Raw genomic sequence first — 24213 nt, forward strand, 5'->3', positions numbered from 1 at the left:
TTAAACTGAAGTGTTAGAGATTCTGCAATGTAAAGGTAATTTCCTATTTAGCCAAAATAAGCAGCATTTAGCATGAATGCAGTCTCTGCTAAATCGGGAACAGTGGAGACTGCTGAGGGCTCATAATGGCTGGAATGGTGTAAAACCATTCCATTCCGGGCCATTACTATGAGCTGTCCTCCCCTCAGCAGCCTCCACTGATCGGGAACATTGCCTTTACATTTATATCACGCTGTAAAGCTGGATTTCCGCCATGCGGACTGAATAGAGCCCGTACTAAACTATGATAATGTTTGTTTTGGTCTTGGCAAGGTTTATGGTAGAATCACTTTTTGTTTTCTTGCTCTTCATTCCTCCCATTTAGTTTTTTGTTGACTCGGGCCATCCAAAGCCTCGGAACTCCAGACAGTCAACTGCATTGTGTGAAATGTAGTAAACATTCTGCATGGCTGCTGGACTGAGAATGTCCTCTTCTGACTGATCTCTTGGATGACCTTCTACTCTCAGCCTTCTTGGCAGGCCTGCCACTGTGTGACCTTGACTTTCTGGATTCTGTTGATTTTCTTGATCGTGTAGGCTGTGGACAAACCATTTAGATAATCAGTATAGATAACATGGAAAGTTCATGTGAAGCAGTATGTTTTAGTAATGTAGGCTTCTTGCTTTACACTGCACCCTTGACCAGTGATCAATGTATGCAACAACTGCATCAAATTTACTGTACCATTGTGTGGACATTCCTCTCCTATATGATTTGTGAGATTGTTCATTCTCTGCAAATGTGTCAACGAAGAAACCTGGAAACATCAGGGACCTCACACAAATAGGTTACTTTTACTTTTGAAGTAAATGATGCATGCCCACATCCCAAACCTTACCAAGTTGCATTTTTCTATTAGGTCCTTGTGAACAAGTGAAAGCTATTTTTTACGTGAAATGAAATCACACAAGTATTGAAAGAACCTAGAATAGTAATAGAAATAGTTACGCTTACCAACCTTTCGGTGTAAAAGTCTATCAGAGAGACGACATCCCATGTGTTTGTATCCTGTTGCCGTAGAGACTAGGCTTGTTCTTGACGTTTGAATAGGCAGCCGCTTTTACAAGGTTGTCCCCCACCTCTGTGCAGCTGGGCATGACGTTAGTTGTTGTATCTCACGTCCTTTGCCTCCCACAAATAATTTGTTTTCATCACCATGGTAATCTGCTTATTATCTCCTGGCATCATGAATATTAAATGACAAAAAAAACCATTCCTTATTCACTATCAATAAATAGACCTATACCAAGGGGAGAACAATTTTGCTTACCTTTTTAACTTGGGGATTAAAAAAACAAACACTTTCAGACAAGAAAACATCATGTATTCTCACACTACTTGATCTCCATTGAAACCTTGTGTGGCATGCACATCGGTCAGACAACACTATCCTGAATAGGTTCTAAAAAGGGCTGGAGTCTAGAGTGTAGACTTCATAAACATTATCCATAATAAATGTATGCAAATTAAAACCAGTGATCTCTTTATTTAGAAAATACAGAATATGAAGGACAGAATTATCTTACAAGTTTCAACTCCGATATGTCTTTCAACGGAATAATGCCTCTGTACAGGACAGTGATTGTACATACCCCTGAACAAAATCAATATTATTATTACACTATCCTATAATTATGACAAAAACACAAATAGAAATATCCAAACACTGCAAAACACATTTAGGAACACTTCCTCCAACTGTGCCAGAACTCAACAAACATACATACATGTACTGTAGAGTATTTCCAGCGATTGTACAATTTCCGGTAGAAAAAATAGATATTGCGTTGTTTTGAATGAGAGGTGCTCTGAGTAAGGCATTCATTTATAATCAAAACTGGCACTCATTACTTTGTCACATGAGGATAGGGTTTCTGAAAAAAAGTAACTGCAACAAAAAGTGTAAAGAAATGTATCAACATTGTGCTAGGTTACTGTTTGTGCCAATCCAAGTGTAGACTACTTTTCAATGCTTAGATTGACATTACCATGTTATTGCAAGTCCACCAGTTGCATTCAAACTCACATACTGTATAAGTAGTGAGGAGGAAACCATAGTTGTACAACCTGAACTTTAAAATTATTGTACATACTGAAAACCTGAGAACCTCAAGATAAGCAGTTATTTTTTTAAATCTTTTGCATTCAAGAAAACCCAGAAGTAAAGGGCAAATGACTTTCTCTTCACCTGTGTGGGACAAACTTGACATGTCTTTTGAGACATACTCCAGATTGTGCTGACTCAATAGACAATAATGTAGGTGCATTTACCAAAACACCCTACATCTACCAAATGGTGAGTGAGAGTACATTTTGAATTTGTGTCCTAAAAACAGAATTTTAACAAGTCACATTTTGAAATACTGTATCAAATTTCAGAATACACTTTTAAATATGACATATTCAAATAGAAATATAAAACTGCAGCCATGCACACTTAGTTTCCACAAAGAAGCACAATTCAGTTACACGATCATCGTTCAATACAAAGATAATACAACAAAGTACATCTCAGCCGCCTACACAAATTCTCCAGAGAGAGACACTAAAGACTACACTAGATAGTATGAAAAAGTGACCATGACCGTGTCTTATGTGCTTCTGTCATCAGAGAATGTTCCATAACCTTGAAAGTTACAGAACACTCACCAGAGAATACATACTGGCCTTGACAGCCCAAGGTAGTTCTACTTTACAGTGAAATAAATTTGACTAGACAACAGATCTCATAAAAATCAACACCATAGTGTGACAACTACTGTGTATTCAGTGAGGGAGATCATAGCCTCACAAGGACACTTGTAGTCGTTGTGCTGTTATTCAAGGTTGGCTGCTGTGCTGCTCTGTGGAAGTGGGGAGGTGGACTGAGGTCTAAACCAAGACAGCCATGACACCTTTGGGAGGACAGAGAGTGAAGCACACATGACTCCTCAGGGTCCCAGAGGGAGTCAGGGACACTGCCATCGATTTACCGAGAGACAGCCTCCCCATGTTGGGCCGATGAACCCCCTCAAGCCTACAAATCCCTGGTCAAACCCGTCAGCTTAGCCTCAAAAAGTTTGCCTGTGTCCTTATCCTTTATTTTCTCTCTATCTGGCTTAAGGCTTCACAGACCTTTATAAACATAAATGAACTACCACATACTACAGCAGGGTTCCTTCACTGGCTGGACAGCGGGAGATTCTATTCCCTCCCCAAGTTCTTATTTTTTTCTCATTGTTGAACATGAAAAACTCTAAAAACAATAGGAAATCAGCTCCAAGTGGTTTTCATTTTGGAAATCTGTTTGCCAAGTATTCCCACGCATAATACAGAGATGTGATCATATACAAATGTAAGCAAGTTATTATCTGTTTTTTTTCTTTATGTCTACGAATTATTTGTAATTATGTTTCGGCCCCCTGACCATCTGCTGAAGAAGAAGAAAATCATCCCGCGGCTGAATCTAGTTGATGATCAACGACTTACAGGAATATCTGTTTGTGATTACACAAATTAAAATACTATTAATCTAGAAATGGGAAATGTTGTTCAATTCTCCCTTAAAGCTCAGTGCAGTCAAAAACGTGACTATCCTGTGTTTTATATATATTTCCACACTGAGGTTGGAATAATACTGTGAAACTGTGAAAATCATGATAATGCCCTTTAAATGTAACAGCTGTTTCTTCCTGTTTTGGTCTGCCTGGTGACATCCACAGGCGGGGTAAATTAGTTCAAAACCTGTCTACCAATAACAGCTAATTTCGCCCTCCCTACTCAGACCAACTCCAGACAGTCCTGGCAAAATTCTTGCTTGAGAAATTGCTCTTTGCCATTTTAACTGAAAACAATCACAGCAAGGTACTTAATCGTTAGCCTGTTAATACACAGTACTTTCTTGACAAAAAAGGCATTTTTTTTTCTAGAAATATCAACCACAATATCATCTGCAGCTATGAGATTTACATACTGAAACATAATGGCTGTAATCATAAGTAAATACACATGTAAAACATTACAACATAAACTAAACACAGTGCCAATACTTAAAATGTACATCTTCATAAAAAAAGAGGACACGTCATGGATATAAAATTAATTATTCCACAAAGCACAGAAGCGAACCAAATTGAGTGAGAAAAAAAAATGTACTGGTGGTTTGGACATAGTGGTTGGATTGGTTGTCGTGACTGACAGAATAGTGATAGTATTCCACATAGTTGTACTATAAGAGCTTGCTCCTGCCAAGTTGCCATGACATCATTATTACTGTCTATATCATTACTGTACAATTTCTGCATGGATACAGGTGATTACAAACAGATGTTCTACTTCTGCCACATATTTACATGAAGATCACAGTAGTCGTAGGCTTGTGTCTCTGGTATGCGTGTCCTCCCCCCTCATCGGGCCTATTGTAGTAGGCCTTCCCATTGGATAGGCTGTGAAAACACCTCTCTCTCCAGCCACATTTCATAGCTGTAGTGGAAGTCCTCCGGCAGCTCAACACGCTGGCCCAGAACACTTTGCAGGCAGTTGTCCACCGGGGCGAACTCGCCGTTCTGGTTCTTGTCGTAGCGACGGCTGTTGAACTTCTCGATGCTCTCCCTCAGGGCGCACTCCTCCGCCTGGAAGTCCCACGGCCGCGCGTCGATATCTGGAGGACAAAAGAACAATTAACAGCAGAGTTTAATTCGCAGGTCGCACCACATAACCCTTTCCATTGTCTCTGTCGATTTTCTGTTTGGAATACACATGTTATACTGTTGTTAAAGGAGAGTTAGACCTCAATAATCAATCAATACAGAGAAAAGAGTCAAGTCTGGGATTGCAATTTACAGCAGAGGGACTTGAGGGACCAAGGGATCTCTCTCAGTCTATCTGGTCCATTGAGAATAGAACCTGAGACATGTGATGACAGACAGTCGTCTCTTTTTCTCTGAGGGCCTCTCACCTCTAACTGGCTCCTGGTTTGGTTACTATGGCAACATATACCGGCCTAGATACCGGCTATCTTACAGTAGTTGGGTGATTGGACTTTCAGTTACGGAGATCCTAATCAAAGGCATATAGTATGTACCTACATCATTACATTCACAGGTATGCGTTCAAAAGTTTATTTGCATCTTACCGTTGCCATAGGCCCAGTCGTCATTGAGCCTGTGTCGTACTTTCTGGTAGATGGCTGACATGGTCTTCATGTTGCTCTTCCTCCACTGGCGGCCCAGGTACTTGGTCTGGATCTTGAGCAGCTTGAGGACATACAGCTGCATCGTGGCCTGTTTGACCTTCAGCGCCCTCTTCAGGATGGGAGCAGACTTGAACACCACCAGCATCTGAGAGAGGAGGAGGAGGTGGAAGAGGACACAGTGCATCTCAAAAGTGTCCCGACACAAGTCTGAATTCCAAACCGTCCGCTAGCCTGTACGCCCTAGGCACTCTAGTAGATCGGAAAGGATCTGATAGGCTCTACAAGTGGGCCCTGAATAAGGGACATATGATCATAGAGAGAGGCAACACCAGGTCTCTCTCACCATGGTCCTGGAGTGTTTCCACTTAGTCAGCTTGTTGAGGATCCTCAGCAGGTTGATGCAGGAGAAGAGATTACGCCAGCAGAACTGATTATGGTCTCCAGCTTCCTACAATCACAGGAAAAGAAAGGGTTAGGAGAATTGAAAACGCCCACAAAGAACACATATATAACCTGCCTACTATTTAGGACGGGTAGCCGGACACGGCCAGTGTCTAATCACAGCCAACAGATAAACCCATAGCCAGGTCTTTAACATTTGAACAGTCTGATGTAAACACATGGGTTTGTGATCTGGACTCACCAAGCTCTCAGCCGTGAGCTCAGGCATCTCGTGGACCACACAGTGAGGGAAGTCCAGCACACATATACTACAATGTGAGCACACAGAGGAGATCACACACACACACACACACACACACGAGATTATTACAGCCCATCTTCCTGTCAACAGTGGTGTTACACCTGTCATTGAGGTGAGAGACACATTTACCATCCACACCTGAACCCCCCCGTGTTTTGGCAACTCCACTTCTACCCCTGTGTCTTTTATGAGCAGGAAACAAATACCTGGCAGACGGAAGCCATGCCTTTATGTGGGTGCAGATGCACCTCTGGCACTGTGGCAGAAACTAAGTGGTTGTCAGTTGTAGTCAGCAAGTCCTACCTGTTTTTGGCACTGATGTAAGACAGGATGTTCTGGTTGAAGAACTTGAGGATGAGTGGGATGCAGTTAGCGAACACCAGGTGCTGAGAGACAATCTCAAACTGAAGAGAGAGAGAGAGAAAGACACAGGAAGTACAAGGTCACTGCAAAGTCACTGACTGTCTTTAGTGCACAGGAACCATGGAGGACCAGACAAAGCACTAAGTCACGATGGCCCTTTAATTCCTAATAAGGAAAAATGCAAAGCTATTAAATAATAAAAGATAAATCCTCCAACCCCTCAGTCTTTCTATATTTTATGAGCAGCCTGCGGAGTTCAGGAATAGACCGATTTCTCCTCTTTTGTACACTGCTCAAAAAAATAAAGGAAACAATAAAATAACACATCCTAGATCTGAATGAATGAAATAATCTCATTAAATACTTTTTTCTTTACATAGTCGAATGTGCTGACAACAAAATCACACAAAAATAAATCAACGGGAATCCAATTTATCAACCCATGGAGGTCTGGATTTGGAGTCACACTCAAAATTAAAGTGGAAAACCACACTACAGGCTGATCCAACTTTGATGTAATGTCCTTAAAACAAGTCAAAATGAGGCTCAGTAGTGTGTGTGTGGCCTCCATGTGCCTGTATGACCTCCCTACAACGCCTGGGCATGCTCCTGATGAGGTGGCGGATGGTCTCCTGAGGGATCTCCTCCCAGACCTGGACTAAAGCATCCGCCAACTCCTGGACAGTCTGTGGTGCAACGTGGCGTTGGTGGATGGAGCGAGACATGATGTCCCAGATGTGCTCAATTGGATTCAGGTCTGGGGAACGGGCGGGCCAGTCCATAGCATCAATGCCTTCCTCTTGCAGGAACTGCTGACAAACTCCAGCCACATGAGGTCTAGCATTGTCTTGCATTAGGAGGAACCCAGGGCCAACCGCACCAGCATATGGTCTCACAAGGGGTCTGAGGATCTCATCTCGGTACCTAATGGCAGTCAGGCTACCTCTGGCGAGCACATGGAGGGCTGTGCGGCCCCCCAAAGAAATGCCACCCCACACCATGACTGACCCACCGCCAAACCGGTCATGCTGGAGGATGTTGCAGGCAGCAGAACGTTCTCCACGGCGTCTCCAGACTCTGTCACGTCTGTCACATGTGCTCAGTGTGAACCTGCTTTCATCTGTGAAGAGCACAGGGCGCCAGTGGCGAATTTGCCAATCTTGGTGTTCTCTGGCAAATGCCAAACGTCCTGCACGGTGTTGGGCTGTAAGCACAACCCCCCACCTGTGGACGTTGGGCCTTCATACCACCCTCATGGAGTCTGTTTCTGACCGTTTGAGCAGACACATGCACATTTGTGGCCTGCTGGAGGTCATTTTGCAGGGCTCTGGCAGTGCTCCACCTGCTCCTCCTTGCACAAAGGCGGAGGTAGCGGTCCTGCTGCTGGGTTGTTGCCCTCCTACGGCCTCCTCCACATCTCCTGATGTACTGGCCTGTCTCCTGGTAGCGCCTCCATGCTCTGGACACTACGCTGACAGACACAGCAAACCTTGATGTGCCATCCTGGATGAGCTGCACTACCTGAGCCACTTGTGTGGGTTGTAGACTCCGTCTCATGCTACCACTAGAGTGAAAGCACCGCCGGCATTCAAAAGTGACCAAAACATCAGCCAGGAAGCATAGGAACTGAGAAGTGGTCTGTGGTCACCACCTGCAGAACCACTCCTTTATTGGGGGTGTCTTGCTAATTGCCTATAATTTCCACCTGTTGTCTATTCCATTTGCACGACAGCATGTGAAATGTATTGTCAATCAGTGTTGCTTCCTAAGTGGACAGTTTGATTTCACAGAAGTGTGATTGACTTGGAGTTACATTGTGTTGTTTAAGTGTTCCCTTTATTTTTTTTTAGCAGTGTACATTCTATGGAATCGTTTACTATCATCAAAAGAATGTTCAAAACCACATTTTATTAGCACAGCTACTATTATAGCTGTATGCATATGAATTGAAAGCATTCTATCGTCCTATTTTTGGGGTGTAAAAGACACTCTGAAATGACAACTCTACACTCACGACGGGGGTTCCAATAAGAGGATTTAGCCAATCTGCTCTCCCTAGAGTTACTCAGCTCTGGGCCACGGCTGTCTAAGAGCCAGCAGGATACGAGCCATAGGCAGACTCAAACCCTTTCACTCAGCTGGGTTCTGCAGTTGCATTAATACGTCTTTGTAGCAAGCTTCATTTTGACAGTTGGTAGTGGGAAATAAGCATGAAAGTAATCATTTTGGCCAGTAGATGGCGCTACTATAATTTTACATCCAGCTATGTTTCATCTATCATCCTTTTTAAAAAAATGGGGAAATTGCTCCTTTTTCATTTAGGATTTTACAGAATAGTCCTGACCTGCTGCAAGGTATGGGATGCAGCCAGGTACAAGCACACTATTCTCAAAAGAGCAGATGCTCCATTTCTCTGTGAAGAGGATTCACTACCTATCACTAGCGGTGGCGTGCCAAACAGTAAATATAGAACCAATCCCTTTTTTAAGGAGCTTGATATTGCGCGCTGAAGAGAGACACACTCGCTCATCTCAGGGAGAAGCAGTAGTAGGAGGACGATAAATGAAGCTAATCGCCCCATAAATCGGAATTATAATCCTTTACAAGAGCAGATTTTGGAGGGAGCTCAGCTTTGCATTTTGGAAGACGGATGGTGCTGCTATGTACCCATTTCTTGTCTGATGGCGTTTCTCCTCTCTCTCTATTCTGCCTCCCTCTATCCATCGCCTTCTCTTCGTGCGGGGAGACGTATGAACCTTTGACTGTGTGCCTATCATTCCAGTGCAGGATCTGTCTATAGGCTGCCAGCAGCCAAAGGGGCTGGGGCAGGGAGAGGAGAGAAAGAGAGAGAAATGTGGTGGTGAATGTGGAGGGCTGGGAGAAGAGAGAGAGTGGAGGCTGACCTAATGTGTGAGGGTGTGAAAGGTGTGGGGGGGGGGGGGGGGGGACCAGTGATGTAGGGGTTAAAAAAAATTGTTGGGTAAACTAATCGCCGGTTGTGGTGAAAAAAGTAATGCATTCTATACTTTCAATGCATTTTACTGCAAAAACGGTTAAACTGCGTTTACTTGCGTTCGCACTGCACTACACCACTGGAAGAGATATGAGAGCGAGAGAGCAGCGGAAGACCTGAAGGAGAGGGGGAGAGAGGAAGGGATGGAGAGCAAGAGATAGAGGCTGACCTGGTGTGTGAGGGTGAAAAGGTGGGAAACAGAGAAAGAAAGAAAGAGACAGAGGTAGAGAGAAAGAAAGACAGATAGTGGTAGTAGGTAGCTTACTTGGTAAATGTGATTGAGTTTCAGGTGCTTGAGCAGCAGGAGCAGAAGTGCAGAGATGGCCTTGACAATGATCTCCTTGTGTCTGTTCACGTCAATACCCAGCTTCATGCTCTGGAGGACCGTGATTCTGCCATCACACACACACACACACACACACACACCTTTTATGTGATTCATAGCAACAACTTCCCTTGACATGACAAATCTATAGTCATTGACTTTATTTCTGAACAAACTAAATTCATTTCCAACTTAAGCCCGAACAGCAAAGATGACTATGAGGGAACAAGGAGAGGCACAAGGCTATTACACATACGGCATCTCCTCTGGCAGCACATCAGCCAGTATATTGATGGAGTCCGTCTTGGCTTTGGAGGTAGGTGCTGCAGCCAGCAGCAGCTTCAGAAGGGCAATCTGATAAATACAACGTGGGTTCTCAGCTCTGAAACATGACAGGTCTAGACAGCAAATACTTAGTAAAAAAATCTACAGCGCCGGCATGATTTTCAAGATGCAAAACAAGATGACGCCATGTGAAGTGTCTTGTCGGAGCAGAATATAACGGTAGATGTCCTCACCACATACTGAGACAGGTTAGGAAGCATTCCCAGATACAGGATCTCTGTTGGGGTCTCATCCACATCCTCTTCTCCCTGACCAACACAACACCACACAATATGAGTTACACATGGTCTACAGTCAACTTATTTCCACTCACAAAGCCCTGTTCCAACACTTAGAAAATGAAGGATCATATTTTTATTTCACCAGGTTAGTCTCATTGAGATTAAACATCTATTTTTCAAGAGAGACCTGGCCAACATAGAAACAAAAAGGTTTCATTGCAAAGACACATTAAAAATGTAGACATTGAGCGGACATGATGCTTTGGGGAGGTGTGGTGCAACTAGGAGTCAAAACAATGACAGCCCCCACAACTTCATTGTCCAGTTCTGTTTTAGCCTAGCGTTGAACTCATTCAAACGAGGGGAATTTCTGTAATTTCATATAAAGTAAACAGTAGGAAGCGTCACTGACCAGGGTCATGGGGCACTGTTGAAGCTCCTCTTCCCTCTTGATCTGCATCTCGGCTATAGAGACATATTTGTGCTGGAGGGAAATGGTGAGTTAGCCTATACGCCACCACGATACGATCTAAAGCACTATGAGAATCAGCGCAAAGCACTTCGTTACCACAATCCATTCCATTCCACTTCGCACTTTTTCAATGAGACATCACCATGGCGTAATACTATAGTATTTCTGACTGTCACTTGTCAGGCAGCGCCCGATGTGTAAACAGAAGAGGCTTTTAACAGGCGTTAAATTAGACTTTACAGATTGACACACAGAAGGGCATTCCTCGGTGTAAAGGTGTTTCACAGTCAGTTCAAACACACAATTGATTTCTAAGTGGGACGTCGATGTCCAGGGATATTGACTAGCTGGTCAAATACACTGGCGATGAAGTATTGAAGTTCAACACTCGATCCTGGTGGAGAGAGAGGGATGGAGGGATTGAGAGGAGAGGGGGAGAGGATAGAGGAGGAATGATAAGACTGAGATCTCTCCTCCTTACTTGTTTAAGGGTCTTCACACTCTCGTGTATGGGTCTAGGAAGACCGACTAGTGTCTCTGTGTCACTAGAAAACAAACATAGCACCAGTCAGCACAGCAACAGAGAGAGAACATTCACTGGCACTGCCATAACTATGACCACACATGGCAGTGTACTACACGGATAGAGCCTTTCAGATATAACACAGTGATATTGACACTCACTTTCCCAGAGTGAAGCCGATGAACTTGTTCCTGCTGGTCTCCAAGAAGTGCTCGATGTCTTTCTCTCTGTCGAGACAGACAGACAGACAGACAGACAGACAGACAGACAGACAGACAGAAAGGGGAGGAGCTGGTCAGGCATCTCAAATCACCTGAAGCCTGCTGCCTCTCACTAACCCCCAGTCTGAGATCCACCTTCTCACTGATCACACTACTAAACCAACTGTGTTTCCTAACCTGGCTTCCCGGGCTTGTAGCGATACTATCCAGACAGACTGATCAAAGACATACGGCTGCTAACCAGATGATGCATCTCATGCTTAAAGCCTCATCAGTCACGCTCGATGCTGCCTCTGTATTCTGTTCGATATTGGGATCTGGAATTCCGCCTCGTGCTAAATTATACCAGCACTGCGCTATGGTTCAAGGTTACACACACACACACACACACACACACACACACACACACACACACACACACACACACACACACACACACCTCTGTTGGGGTGAATAATGCATGAGTTTAAGAGCTAAGACTGGGTCGCTCGCGGCCGTCCTTTCCTTGCCTCCCCCTGTCTCCCTCTGCCCTCTCAGTCTTATCCACACAGCTGTGTAGACGGAGGCCATCTTGCGAGGGGGAGCTAGGGGACCAGGCTGTTACTGTATGAGTGACTGAGGTGGGTTACTTTGAGTTCTCCTGAACAGAGGGGGCACTATCAGCAGCATGAGTGTGTTGAATAACAAAACTGGAACCCAGTCTAAACTTTTTATTTTTAATGTTATCCCTTGAGTTTGAAGATCTGAGGTAAGCAATAAGGTGATAGATCCACCCTGACTTCTGATAGTGTTTGGGGAGCTTCAGCTATATTACACCCATCCAATCCTTTCAGATTTGCAAACACAGAAGGGTCAAGAGTTATGGCGAGGGGCTAGAGGTTTGTTTGGAAATGGGCCTCCCAGTCTTACCTGACTTTGGGGGCCCAGGGCAGACCCTTGGGGAGGGACGCTCTCTCAGTGGGGGGTCTGAGCGGGGGCGGTGGGGGTGGTGGCTGGATGATGACATCACGGTCCAGGGGGTCCACCTCGCCCTCGATGCCACTGTCGGCTTCCTCGCCGTCCTCCTCCTCGTCTCGTGCGTCGTCGTTCTTAAAGGGGTCTCGCTCGTTGTACGTGTCTAGGCTGTCCTGCTTTACCAGGGGCTGGAACCCAGAACAACCAGCAGGGGGCATGAAAGAGGCCGTCCCTTCACACACACAGGGTTAGGCCCCGGCTTCCCACTTCAACCACAAGCAATACTAAGATTTACCAAACGTAAGGCTGCACTCCAAGACAAAAGGCTACAGAAACTCCCAGTAAAGAAAACTCGAGGAACGTTTGGGCCCGACTCCATATTCAAGTGTTAAACATTCCACTTACAACCATATCAGTCATACAACACAAACCCAGTAATCTCATGCCACTTCGATAGTTTTAATGAAGGACTGAGGCATCATCAATGCAACAAGCATCAAGCAGAGGGGGTTGCATTCAATAGCAGCGAAACGCCAGTGCAATGTAACGTACGGTGGTGTGCTGGTAGTAACTAGTCGTTAGGTGTGTGGTGGTGAGGAGAGCAACAGAGAGGACGGAAACGGTGTGACCAGGGGTAGAATTTTACGACTCGTATCCCATGGAGAACAAGCCATTCAGCTCTGTGCTGGGAAAGAAGCTGCAGTGAACTGTTGTCTACAGTGACACGATGACGGCTAAACAACTCAGCGGAGACAGAGACTAGAGGAAAGCTCCCGTCATGTGACCTCAATGACCACAGCCAGCCCTGCCTCTGTACCCACCCATACCATGGCAGGACGCAGTGAAGGAGGAGAAGAAGATGGGGAAGAGGAGTAGGAAGGAGGAGGAGGACAAGGAGGAGAAGGAGAAAGAATAAGAGGAAGAGGAGAAAGAAGAGGAGACGAAAGAGGTGGAGGAATAGAAGGTGCAAGAACCAGCCCAAGGCAGAGAAAATGCAGAGGGAAAGTGGGTAAAGACCTGCTTCTTGGGAAAGGGACTGTCTCCTTCCAAGCTATCAACAAAGGCACTCTGCAGGGACACAAGGAAGAGGAGGGGGGGGGGGGGTTGAGAGCCTGATGAAGTCAGAGCTCTAGTCTAAAAACAGCACAGTTGGGATTAGAGGAAAAAGTTAAAAGAACAAACGTGTCATTCACTCCACTGTCAGGGGAACACAGTAGACGGATGGCGACCACATGGTTCCTAGTCACATTTCCTACTGCTATAGCCAGGCTGAGCGATCAATGCTTGTTAGCCTCACACACACCATGCCCTCTGTGACCGCAGGGGTCAGTTAAGCTCACTGTTAGAACACATCAGGTGTGTATTCAGTCCAGTGGGAGTCTAACGCACAGGTGTGCCTATGTGAAAAGCACCGGGGGACAGAGCGTGAACAGTATGTGCATAATAGAATGATTGGTAGAATACGGACCCTGCGGCTGCGGCGTCCTCTCTTGGCCTGCTGTTGCTGTTCTATGAGCTCCATTGCCGAGGCTGGAGGAGAGGCTGCTCTCATGCTCCGGACCACCTTGATGCTGTCCTCGGGTAAGGGGGGCAGGCTCAGCCTCTCTCTGCCTCGAACCTTCATCTCCTGGAGCTCCTCGAAGCCCCCCATGGTGAACTGTAACACACACACACACAGTTTGAGATGGACACATACACACAGAGACAGACGGACACAGAAAGCCATAGAGACGTACATGAGCGCACATGCACAGAGCTCTACGCCGATATTGGCAAACCTCGGTTTCCAAGCCCGTCAATTTCACTGTGGAGCTAGTCTAGCCTGACACGACTAGAACATTCTAACATCCTTCTAACAAGTGTTTTGAATGTACAATAGATGATAACATAACGGTGGATGGAATAGCTCCGTTGCGAAGCGGCTAGCCTACTAAAGGGACAGGCGATGGCGTCTGTGCTGCAGCTTACTGACCAGGATGGTCTTCCAGAGCAGCAGCAGGACCTTCTTCATGGGAAAGTGCGGAGCGTTCATACTGCAGAACTTGGTCACCATGGTGAAGAGCAGCAGGGCAAATGGCTCTCCGTTGTACAGAGGAGAACCTGAGGTTAGAGGAAAGGAAAGGGTCAACAGCCAGCACAGACCTACAGTATACACATGGCACACATACAGTGCACACACTAAAACATTTCCTGTATAATTTACAGTAACTTACTGGCAGCAATTGGCCAGTAAGTTACTCTACTTTCTTTTACAGTACAGCTACTGTAATCCATTTTATGGTACCAACATTTTTACTGTAATCTAATTTACAGTACCAAGTCAGTTACTGTAATCTAAATTACAGTACCAATTACAATTACAGTATATTTCTGTAATTACCCAGTGTTCTTTGCAAGTTTTCATTTTTTCCATTTACATTTTGGTCATTAGCAACTTACAGTCGGTGCATTCATCCAAGGTTGAGAAAAAAAGATCAAAGTAAAAAGTTTCTGTAACCGTTATTGAAAATATTGTTGTAGTTATAGGATACTGGTCTTCAAAATAATAGTAATTAAAACAAGATATCTTATGATATATCTTTGACTATTACTGGATAGTGTCAATACATTACTGAGATAGTCAGGGCAACTTGATACCAGCTTCCTGTAAATGACTATAATGTCAAAGAAATTAAACACAATACTGCAAAGGTGACTAATAAACTGTAAGAAAGTAATTATTGCAGTATTTTACTGTAATTACAAGGGATTGGAGCAATAAGTTTGGCTGCTAGGGATTTGTATATTACAGCACATTAATGAATACTAGGTGCTTTATATCACTTCTACAGGCCTAATCAAAGGCTTCCAAACTGTCCGTGATTACAGGGCAAAACAAATCAAATGAACATGGTTAAATATTCAACCATTAAAGGTTTAAGACCCGCTGCCACTCTGATCTAGTCTAGCAGACACCAGCTCTCGAGCTATGTAGTCACGTGGGTCACGCCAGCCAGGCTAACTCTGATCTGTTCCCTATATACATTTCATTGTTAGGGAACCACTTCCACATATCAGTTAAATTCGTACAGCATTCTCACTAAAGGGAGCAACAAATATAGCCTCTTAAAAGACACAACAATACCATGCACCCACTAGTGGTCAAAAGGTTTTTGGCGCTCCAAAAATGCAGTATGGTACTGTATTCTGAATTACAGTCAATTACAGGCAGCAATTGGCCAGTAAATTACTGTAGATTTACAGGACAAGGTTTGTAGAATTCCTTATATACTGTATATTACTGTATTCTGGGGGGGTACAGCATTCTCACTCACCTGTGCAACAAATATAGCCTCTTACAAGGCACACATTAACATACAGTATCTTAATGAGTCAGATACTCTTTCCCAGCTTACAACATTAACCCACAATGCACCATAATTAATTCTGTAGAACACATTTAAGGTATTTTACTGTGTATTTCACAGTGTTTTAATGTTGAAATTAAAGAAAAGTCTTACACTGCACACACAACTACACACGCACAAACACAAACCCAGTTCAGTCTTGAAGGCCTCTCTGGCAGTTCTCCACTCTGGCCTGTCGTCCTCTGTCTGCAGACGGATGGTCTCCACCATCAGGTACATGATGGTTAGCAAGACCCTAGTGGAACACAAGAGGTCAGAGGTCAGAATGAACAGGTGTGTGCATGCATGCATGCGTCAAGACAAATAGTCTGTAAGCTACCGAGGTAGAACGTCTCTCCGCTCCAAAAACATAACTATGTGTGCTTGTGCATACATTATATGTCTGCCTATGTGTAGTTTGTATGCGTGAATCTGTAAATGTGTGCTCTTGCCTAGCTAATGCATCAGCCTAAATCACCCTACAGTAATTATACAACATTAGCGAGGCAGTGTCCTGTGCATCAACACATTGATTAAGATGGAAAACAAGCCATAATGGCCTCCATTTTCTACAAGCTATTAGGACGTGTTATTTGGTTTCCCACCTTATTGTCCCTAGAATTTCTAAGCAAACAGCTAGAGGCAGGGCTTTCTCCTAAAGAGCTCCATTTTTATGTAATGGTCTGCCTATCCATGTGAGAGACACAGACTCAGTCTCAACATTTAAGTTATTACGGAAGACTCATCTCTTCAGTAGGTCCTATGATTGAGTGTAGTCTGGCCCAGGGGTGTGAAGGTCAACAGCAAGGTACTGTAGCGACGAACCGCCCTTGCTGTATGTGCCTGGCCGACTCCCCTCTCTCCACTGGGATTCTCTGCCTCTGACCCAAGAGGAGATCTTCGTGGGCTATACTCAGCCTTGTCTCAGGGTAGTAAGTTGGTGGTCTGTTGATATCCCTCTAGTGTTGTGGGGGCTGTGCTTTGTCAAAGTGGATGGGGTTATATCCTGCCTGGTTGGCCCTGTCCAGGGGTATCGTCGGACGGGGCCAGTGTCCCCCGACCCACCCTCCAGTATCTATGCTGCAATAGTCTATGTGCCGGGGGGATAGGGTCAGTCTGTTATATCTGGTGTAATTCTCCTGTGGAGAACTTAAAATGTACTTAAATGTCCTATGTACATTTAAGTATTTTCTCTCTCTCTCTCTCTCTCTCTCTCTCTCCTCTCTCTCTCTCTCTCTCTCTCTCTCTCTCTCTCTCTCTCTCTCTCTCTCTCTCTCTCTCTCTCTCTCTCTCTCTCTCTCTCCTCTCTCTCCTCTCTCTCCTCTCCCCTCTCCCTCTCTCCCCTCTCCCCCTCTCCCCCTCTCCCCCTCTCCCCCTCTCCCCCTCTCCCCCTCTCCCCCTCTCCCCCTCTCCCCCTCTCGGAGGACCTGAGCCCTAGGATCTTGCCTCAGGACTACCTGGTCTCTTGACTCCTGGCTGTCCCCAGTCCACCTGCTCGTGCTGCTGCTCCAGTTTCAATTGTTCTGCCTGTGGCTAGGAAACCCTGACCTGTTCACCGGATGTGCTACCTTGTCCCGGACCTGCTGTTTTTGACTCTCTCTCTATCTACCGCACCTGCTGCCTCGACCTCTGAATGATCGGCTATGAAAAGCCAACTGACACTCCTGAGGTGCTGACCTGTTGCATCCTCTACAACCACTGTGATTATTATTTGACCCTGCTGGTCATCTATGAATGTTTGAACATCTTGAAGAGCAATCTGGCCTTAAATGGCCATGCACTCTTATAATCTCCACCTGGCACAGCCAGAAGAGGACTGGCCACCCCTCAGAGCCTGGTTCCTCTCTAGGTTTCTTCCTAGGTTCCTGCCTTTCTAGGGAGTTTTTCCTAGCCACCGTGCTTCTACATCTGCATTGCTTGCTGTTTGGGGTTTTAGGCTGGGTTTCTGTATAGCACTTTGTGACATCTGCTGATGTAAAAAGGGCTTTATAAATACATTTGATTGACTGATTGATATATATATTAGGACAGATCTGCTCTCATAGCAGATCATTACTGGGGGAGGCACATTTTCTTTTTTTTACTAATATATATATATATATATATATCAGTTATATACACATACACACACACACACACACACACACACACACACACACACACACACATAGAACTGCCTAGACAGAGTGGTAGAGATGGGATGGGAGGAACAGGTAATTATCAGTCTATGGAAGTCAGTGAGGGATTGACACTACTACACTAGTACTTTAGAGTCTGGGCTGAACTGGTACTTGGGACTGGGCTGGGGGGGTTGACGTGTCAAGTGGTTGCTGAAGTAGTGGGGTTGAAGACCTTGGCTTGGCTGATTGGGGGACTGCTGTAAAAATCAGTGCGGTAGAAGGATGCTCACCTGAGTTCTGTGCTGTCCGCCAGAGAGATGGCAGGTTTCCTCACTGCGCTGCTGCAGGCTTGGTTGTTACTGCAGAGTAGAACACAGAAGCAGTTTAGCATACACACAGTACAAATCATACCACACCACAGCTAAACACAACAGACTTGAGATATCGCTAATGTCTAGGACCTGGTCAGGTCATGGGGTCAGGAAGTTCTCATTTCCTATAACTGCAGTGACAAAGACTAGAATGTCGATGGAATGTATAGAGGCCGTTTTATGCACTGATCTTATTTGTTTTTGAACTTAAATGTTTTCCGCAATCGTTTCCTATGACCCGAAAAGAGCTTCCGGACATCAGAACAGCGATCAGTAACCTCGATTTGGATGAAGATTCCTAGTTCAACGAGTCGGCAGCTCATGACATACTGCTCACCCCAGACCAGGCCCTTATCCCCGACACTCGGAAGAGAAAGAGACTTCGATAAAGAGGCCGACGTGCCGGCGCCCTGATAAACCGCATCTACCCTCTGTTCACCTAATACCTTTTTTGCACTATTGGTTAGAGCCTGTAAGTAAGCATTTCACTGTAAGGTCTGCACCTGTTGTATTCGGCGCACGTGACAAATAAACTTTGTTTTGATTTGATTCTATTGGCGAATGTACCATCGCTGGAGAACAACGGGACCTGAAGAATTGTAATATGTTTCTCGGAAACTCGGCTGAACAAGGACATGGATGAAATAAATCTAGGAGGCTTGACTTTTTTTTTTTTAAACATTCATTTGTATTAAAGAGCACATAAAGAAAATGTACCATACATACACAACTTATCTTTGCTGCCTTTACTAAGGAGCGTAGTTACATTCACATATTAAGGGTACATTTTGGCTGTATAGAGCAAATATTTCAAGAGTCTGAATAAGTATACAATTTGGATTAAACCACACAAAAACAACAGAAACAAACAAGCCCATAAATGACAGAATAAGACCAGTAGGATATGTCAGGAACTCTGATCAGACACCTTCATACCTATGCTGTCGATGTTGCAAGATTGATGCAATTATCTCCATGTCAGCAAGTTCCCCGCATAGACCTAACCACATGTCTTTTGAAGGTGCATGTTCATTTTTACAGCATTTTGTTACACATTGCTTTGCTGATGCTAAAAGATGATCTATCAATTTAAGTGGAGAGGATTGGAGTGTATCCACAGGAACAATACCTAGAAGGAGATGGGTCTGGTTGAATAATAATACCTGCGATGTCCTGAATAACATGGAGAATTTCAGACCAAAAAGACTGGATTTTCAGACATTGCCAAAATATATGGCATAAAGTACCTATTTGTCCACACTGCCTCCAACACGTAGCTGCTATTCCTTTTTTTCATGTGATTAAGTTTATCAGGGCTCATAAAAAAAAAATGATGTAGTACTTTGAATTGAAACTACATGTACCCTTGTTCGGTTACATGCAGTGGCTTTATATAGTATTTTCGATTTGTTCCCCCAGCTCTCTTCTGATATCTGCAACTGTAATTCAACCTGCCACGAGTTCCTAAGATGATCTAAAGATAATATTTGCATGTTAAGGATACTGTGGTAAAAATTTGAAACGGTTCCAATGTTTTCCCCTTGATAAAGTGATTCAGTCTAGGTGCCTTTTCTATGCATCAGCAAGACAGAATGGCAACATCGGGTAAGCTCAAGTGGGGTGGCGTGTGTCTCTTTGTTAACAACAACAATGTCTAATATTAAAGGAAGTCTCGAGGTTCTGCTCATCTGAGTTAGAATACCTCATGATAAACTGTAGACCATACTATTTACCGAGATAGTTTTCACCTATATTTTCGTTGATGTCTATTTACCACCACAAACCAAAGCTGGCACTAAAACCGCACTCAATGAGCTGTATAGATCCATAAGTCAACAAGTAAACGCTCAGAGGCGGCGCTCCTAGCGGCTGGTGATCTTAATGCAGGAAAACCAAAATCCATTTCTACCAGCATGTCAACTGTGCAACTAGAGGAGAGAAAAAACTAGATCACCTTTACTCCATACACAGAGACAAATACAAAGCTCTCCCTCACCCTCCATTTTGCAAATCTGACCATAACTCTATCCTCCTGATTCCTGCTTACAAGCAAAAACTCAAAACAGGAAGTACCAGTGACGGAAGTGGTCCAATGAAGCAAATGCTAAGCTACAGAACTGTTTCACTAGCACAGACTGGAATTTGTTCTGGGACTCATCCGATTACATTTTCAGAGTTCATCACATCAGCCACTGGCTTCATTAATAAGTGCATTGACGACGTCATCCCCACAGTGACGGTACTTACATATCCCAACCAGGCAACATCCGCACTGAGCTAAAGGCTAGAGCTGACACTTTCAAGGAGCGGGACACTAACCCAGACGGTTATAAGAAATCCAGCTATGGCCTCCAACGAACAATCAAACAGGCAAAGTGTCAATACAGGACTAAGACCGAATCCTATTACGCCGGCTCTGACGCTCGTCAGATGTGGCAGTGCTTGCAAACTATCACAGATTAGAAAGGGAAACCCAGCCGCGAGCTGCCCTGTGACACGAGACTACCAGACAAGCTAAATGCCTTATATGCTCACCTTGAAGCAACACTGAAACATATGTGAGCGCACCAGCTGTTCCAGACAACTGTGTGATCACCCTCTCCTGATGGGTGATGTGATCACCCTCAGCTGACGTGAGTAAGACCTTTTTTTAACTTTTATTTAACTAGGCAAGTCAGTTAAGAACAAATTCTTATTTTCAATGATGGCCTAGGAACAGTGGGTTGTTCAGGGGTAGAACGACAGATTTGTACCTTGTCAGCTCGGGGATTTGAACTTGCAACCTTTCGGTTACTAGTCCAACACTCTAACCACTTGGCTACCCTGCCGCCCCAAACAGGTTAACATTCACAAGGCCACAGGGCCAGACAGATTACCAGGACACGTACTCTGAGCATGCGCTGACCAGCTGGCAAGTGTCTTCACTGACATTTTAAACTTCTTCCTGACCCAGTCTGTAATACCTACATGCTTTAAGCAGACCACCATAGTTCCTGTACCCAAGAACGCCAAGGTAACCTGTCTAAATGACTATCGCCTCGTAGCACTCTGCAGCCGTGAAATGCTTTGAAAGGCTGGTCATGGCTCACATCAACACCATCATCCCAGACACCCTGCAATCTCTATTGCACTCCACACTGCCCTTTCCCACTTGGACAAAAGAAACACCTACGTGAGAATGCGGTTCATTGACTACATCTCAGTGTTCAATACCATAGTGCCCTCCAAGCTCATAATTTTTTACATTTCTGTAATTTAGCAGACGCTCTTATCCAAAGCGACCAACAGTAGCGAGTGCATACGTTTTCATATTTCTCGTACTGGTCCCCCATGGGATTCGAACCCACAACCCTGGTGTTGCAAGCGCCATGCTTTACCAACTGAGCCACACGGGACCAATCATCACTAAGCTAAGGACAATGGAACTGAACACCTCCCTCTGCAACTGGATCCTGGACTTCCTGATGGGACACTTCCAGGTGGTGAGGGTAGGCAACAACACATCTGCCATGCTGACCCTCAAAACAGGGGCCCCTCAGGGGTGCATGCTTAGTCCCCTCCTGTACTCCCTGTTCACCCACGACTGTGTGGCCGCTCAAAATGCTAACATCATTAAGTTTGCCAACGACATGACAGTGGTAGGCCTGATCACCGACGACGATGAGACCGCCTATAGGGAGGAGGTCAGAGACCTGGCAGTGTGATGCCAGGACAACAATCTCTCCCTCAACATCAGCAAGACAAAGGAGCTGATCGGGGACTGCAGGAAACGGAGGACCGAGTACGCCCCCACTCACATCAACAGGGCTGTAGTGGAGCAGATGAAGAGCTTCAAGTTCCTCAGTGTCCACATCACTAAGGATCTATCATGGTCCAAACACACCAACACAGTCGTGAAGAGGGCACGACAACACCTCTTCCCTCTCAGGAGGCTTAAAAGATTTGGCATGGGCCCTCAGATCCTGAAAGAGTTACACAGCTTCACCACTGAGAGCACCTTGACTGGCTGCATCACCACTTGGTATGGCAACTGCTTGGCATCCGACCGCAAGGCGCTACAGAGGGTAGGGCGTACGGCCCAGTATATCACGGTCAAGCTCCCTGCCATCCAGGACCTCTATACCAGGCGGTGTCAGAGGAAGGCCCTAAAAATTGACAAAGACTCCAGCCACCCATGGCATGGGGTACATATGCACCAAGTCTGGAACCAACAGGCCCTTGAACAGCTTCTGACCCCAAGCCATAACACGGCTAAATAGTTAGTTAAATAGTTAACTAAATAGCTACCCAGACTATCTGCATTGACCCTTTTTGCATACATTTTTCTGACTCACCACATACGCTGCTGCTACTGTCTGTCACTTTATTCCTAGTTATATGTACATATCTACCTCAATTACCTCGTACCCCTGCACATCGACTTGGTACTGGTACCCTTTGTATATAGCAAAGTTATCGTTGCTCATTACTTTTATTATTATGTGTTTTACTTTTCGATTATTTCTCTTTTTTTTCTCTCTGCATTGTTTGGAAGGGTCTGTAAGTAAGCATTCAACTGTTAGTCCATACCTGTTGTTCACGACGCATGTGACTAATTCTATTTAATTTGAAGTGAAAACACAGCTTTATCACAACTGAGAATGAAGGCAGGATAAATAGCAGAGGAGAAATACAGAGCGAAAATTCCCTGTGTGTTTGCTCAGCAGCTTAACAGGTGCTACGAAATAATAGGAGGTGGCTGCTTGCCTGCTAAGGCTAAGCCGTAGAATCAGAGGTTGATAAGAGACCAAGACTAGAGGCGGCAGGAGCAGACAGAAGAGCACAAAGACCAAAGGAAGGAAACAAAGCCTTGAAGGCTTTGCCGCCTCGCCAGTGAGCTGTTTGAAGTGTGAATCAGAGGCCGGTGATCTGTCTCTTTCTCTCTGCTCTCACCCTGTTCCCTCTGCTCTTATCCCCCTCACTAAGAGCCAGCAGGTGCCTCATATCCTACGCTGAGGCGAAGAGGGATGGAAGTGGGAGGTAGAAAGGAAAAGAAAGAGAGAATGGTGTAGTCATGAATTTACATTTCTGGTGAATGTGTGTGTGTGTGTGTGTGTGTGTGTGTGTGTGTGTGTGTGTGTGTGTGTGTGTGTGTGTGTGTGTCTCTGCCTGTCTGTGAATGTGCGTGTGCATGTACAGTTGAAGTCGGAAGTTAACATACACCTTAGCCAAATACATTTAAACTCAGTTTTTCACAAATACATTTAATCCTAGTAAACATTCCCTGTCTTAGGTCAGTTAGGAACACCACTTTATTTTAAGAATGTGAAATGTCAGAATAATAGCAGAGAGAACGATTTATTTCAGCTTTTATTTCTTTCATCATATGCCCAGTGGGTCAGAGGTTTACATACACTCAATTAGTATTTGGTAGCATTGCCTATAAATTGTTTAACTTGGGTCAAACGTTTCGGGTAGCCTTCCACAAACCTTCCAAATAAGTTGGGTGAATTTTGGCCCATTCCTCCTGACAGAGCTGGTGTAACTGAATCAGGTTTGTAGGGCTTCTTGCTCGCACACGCTTTTTCAGTTCTGCCCACAAATGTTCCACAGGATTGAGGTCAGGGCTTTGTGATGGCCACTCCAATACCTTGACTTTGTTGTCCTTAAGCCATTTTGCCACAACTTTGGAAGTATGATTGTCCATTTGGAAGACCCATTTGCGACCAAGCTTTAACTTCCTGACTGATGTCTTGAGATGTTGCTTCAATATATCCACATAATTTTCCATCCTCATGAGGCCATCTATGTTGTGAAGTGCACCAGTCCCTCCTGCAGCAAAGCACCCCCACAACATGATGCTGCCACCCCCGTGTTTCACGGTTGGGATGGTGTTCTTCGGCTTGCAAGCCTCCCCCTTTTTCCTCCAAACATAACGATTGTCATTATGGCCAAACAGTTATTTTTTTGTTTCATCAGACCAGAGGACATGTCTCCAAAAGTA

At 44.8% G+C, this 24213-nt stretch overlaps 1 protein-coding gene across 4 annotated transcripts in view; it reads right to left on the reverse strand.

The window, feature by feature from the left end:
- Window positions 1-3885: 3885 nt before the first annotated feature.
- LOC115198714 (striatin-interacting protein 1 homolog) overlaps window positions 3886-24213 on the reverse strand; it is a 38383-nt gene continuing 18055 nt past the window's right edge. Inside the window, exons 6-23 of one of the 4 annotated variants that reach the window (XM_029760897.1) lie at window positions 18150-18218; window positions 15889-15995; window positions 14326-14453; window positions 13822-14010; window positions 13371-13421; window positions 12309-12541; window positions 11340-11405; window positions 11137-11200; window positions 10596-10667; window positions 10136-10210; window positions 9874-9971; window positions 9558-9684; window positions 8947-9099; window positions 6220-6320; window positions 5857-5923; window positions 5557-5661; window positions 5154-5358; window positions 3886-4679 (exon numbers count right to left, since the gene is read on the reverse strand). In XM_029760897.1, the coding sequence (XP_029616757.1) occupies window positions 4435-4679; window positions 5154-5358; window positions 5557-5661; window positions 5857-5923; window positions 6220-6320; window positions 8947-9099; window positions 9558-9684; window positions 9874-9971; window positions 10136-10210; window positions 10596-10667; window positions 11137-11200; window positions 11340-11405; window positions 12309-12541; window positions 13371-13421; window positions 13822-14010; window positions 14326-14453; window positions 15889-15995; window positions 18150-18218 (2155 nt within the window). In that variant the 3' untranslated portion in view covers window positions 3886-4434. The remainder of the gene's footprint in view (window positions 4680-5153; window positions 5359-5556; window positions 5662-5856; window positions 5924-6219; window positions 6321-8946; window positions 9100-9557; window positions 9685-9873; window positions 9972-10135; window positions 10211-10595; window positions 10668-11136; window positions 11201-11339; window positions 11406-12308; window positions 12542-13370; window positions 13422-13821; window positions 14011-14325; window positions 14454-15888; window positions 15996-18149; window positions 18219-24213) is intronic. The other 3 variants (XM_029760895.1, XM_029760898.1, XM_029760899.1) reach the window with 3 other exon arrangements.

The sequence above is a fragment of the Salmo trutta genome, chromosome 8, assembly GCF_901001165.1.
Source record: "Salmo trutta chromosome 8, fSalTru1.1, whole genome shotgun sequence".
Lineage (NCBI taxonomy): Eukaryota > Metazoa > Chordata > Actinopteri > Salmoniformes > Salmonidae > Salmo > Salmo trutta.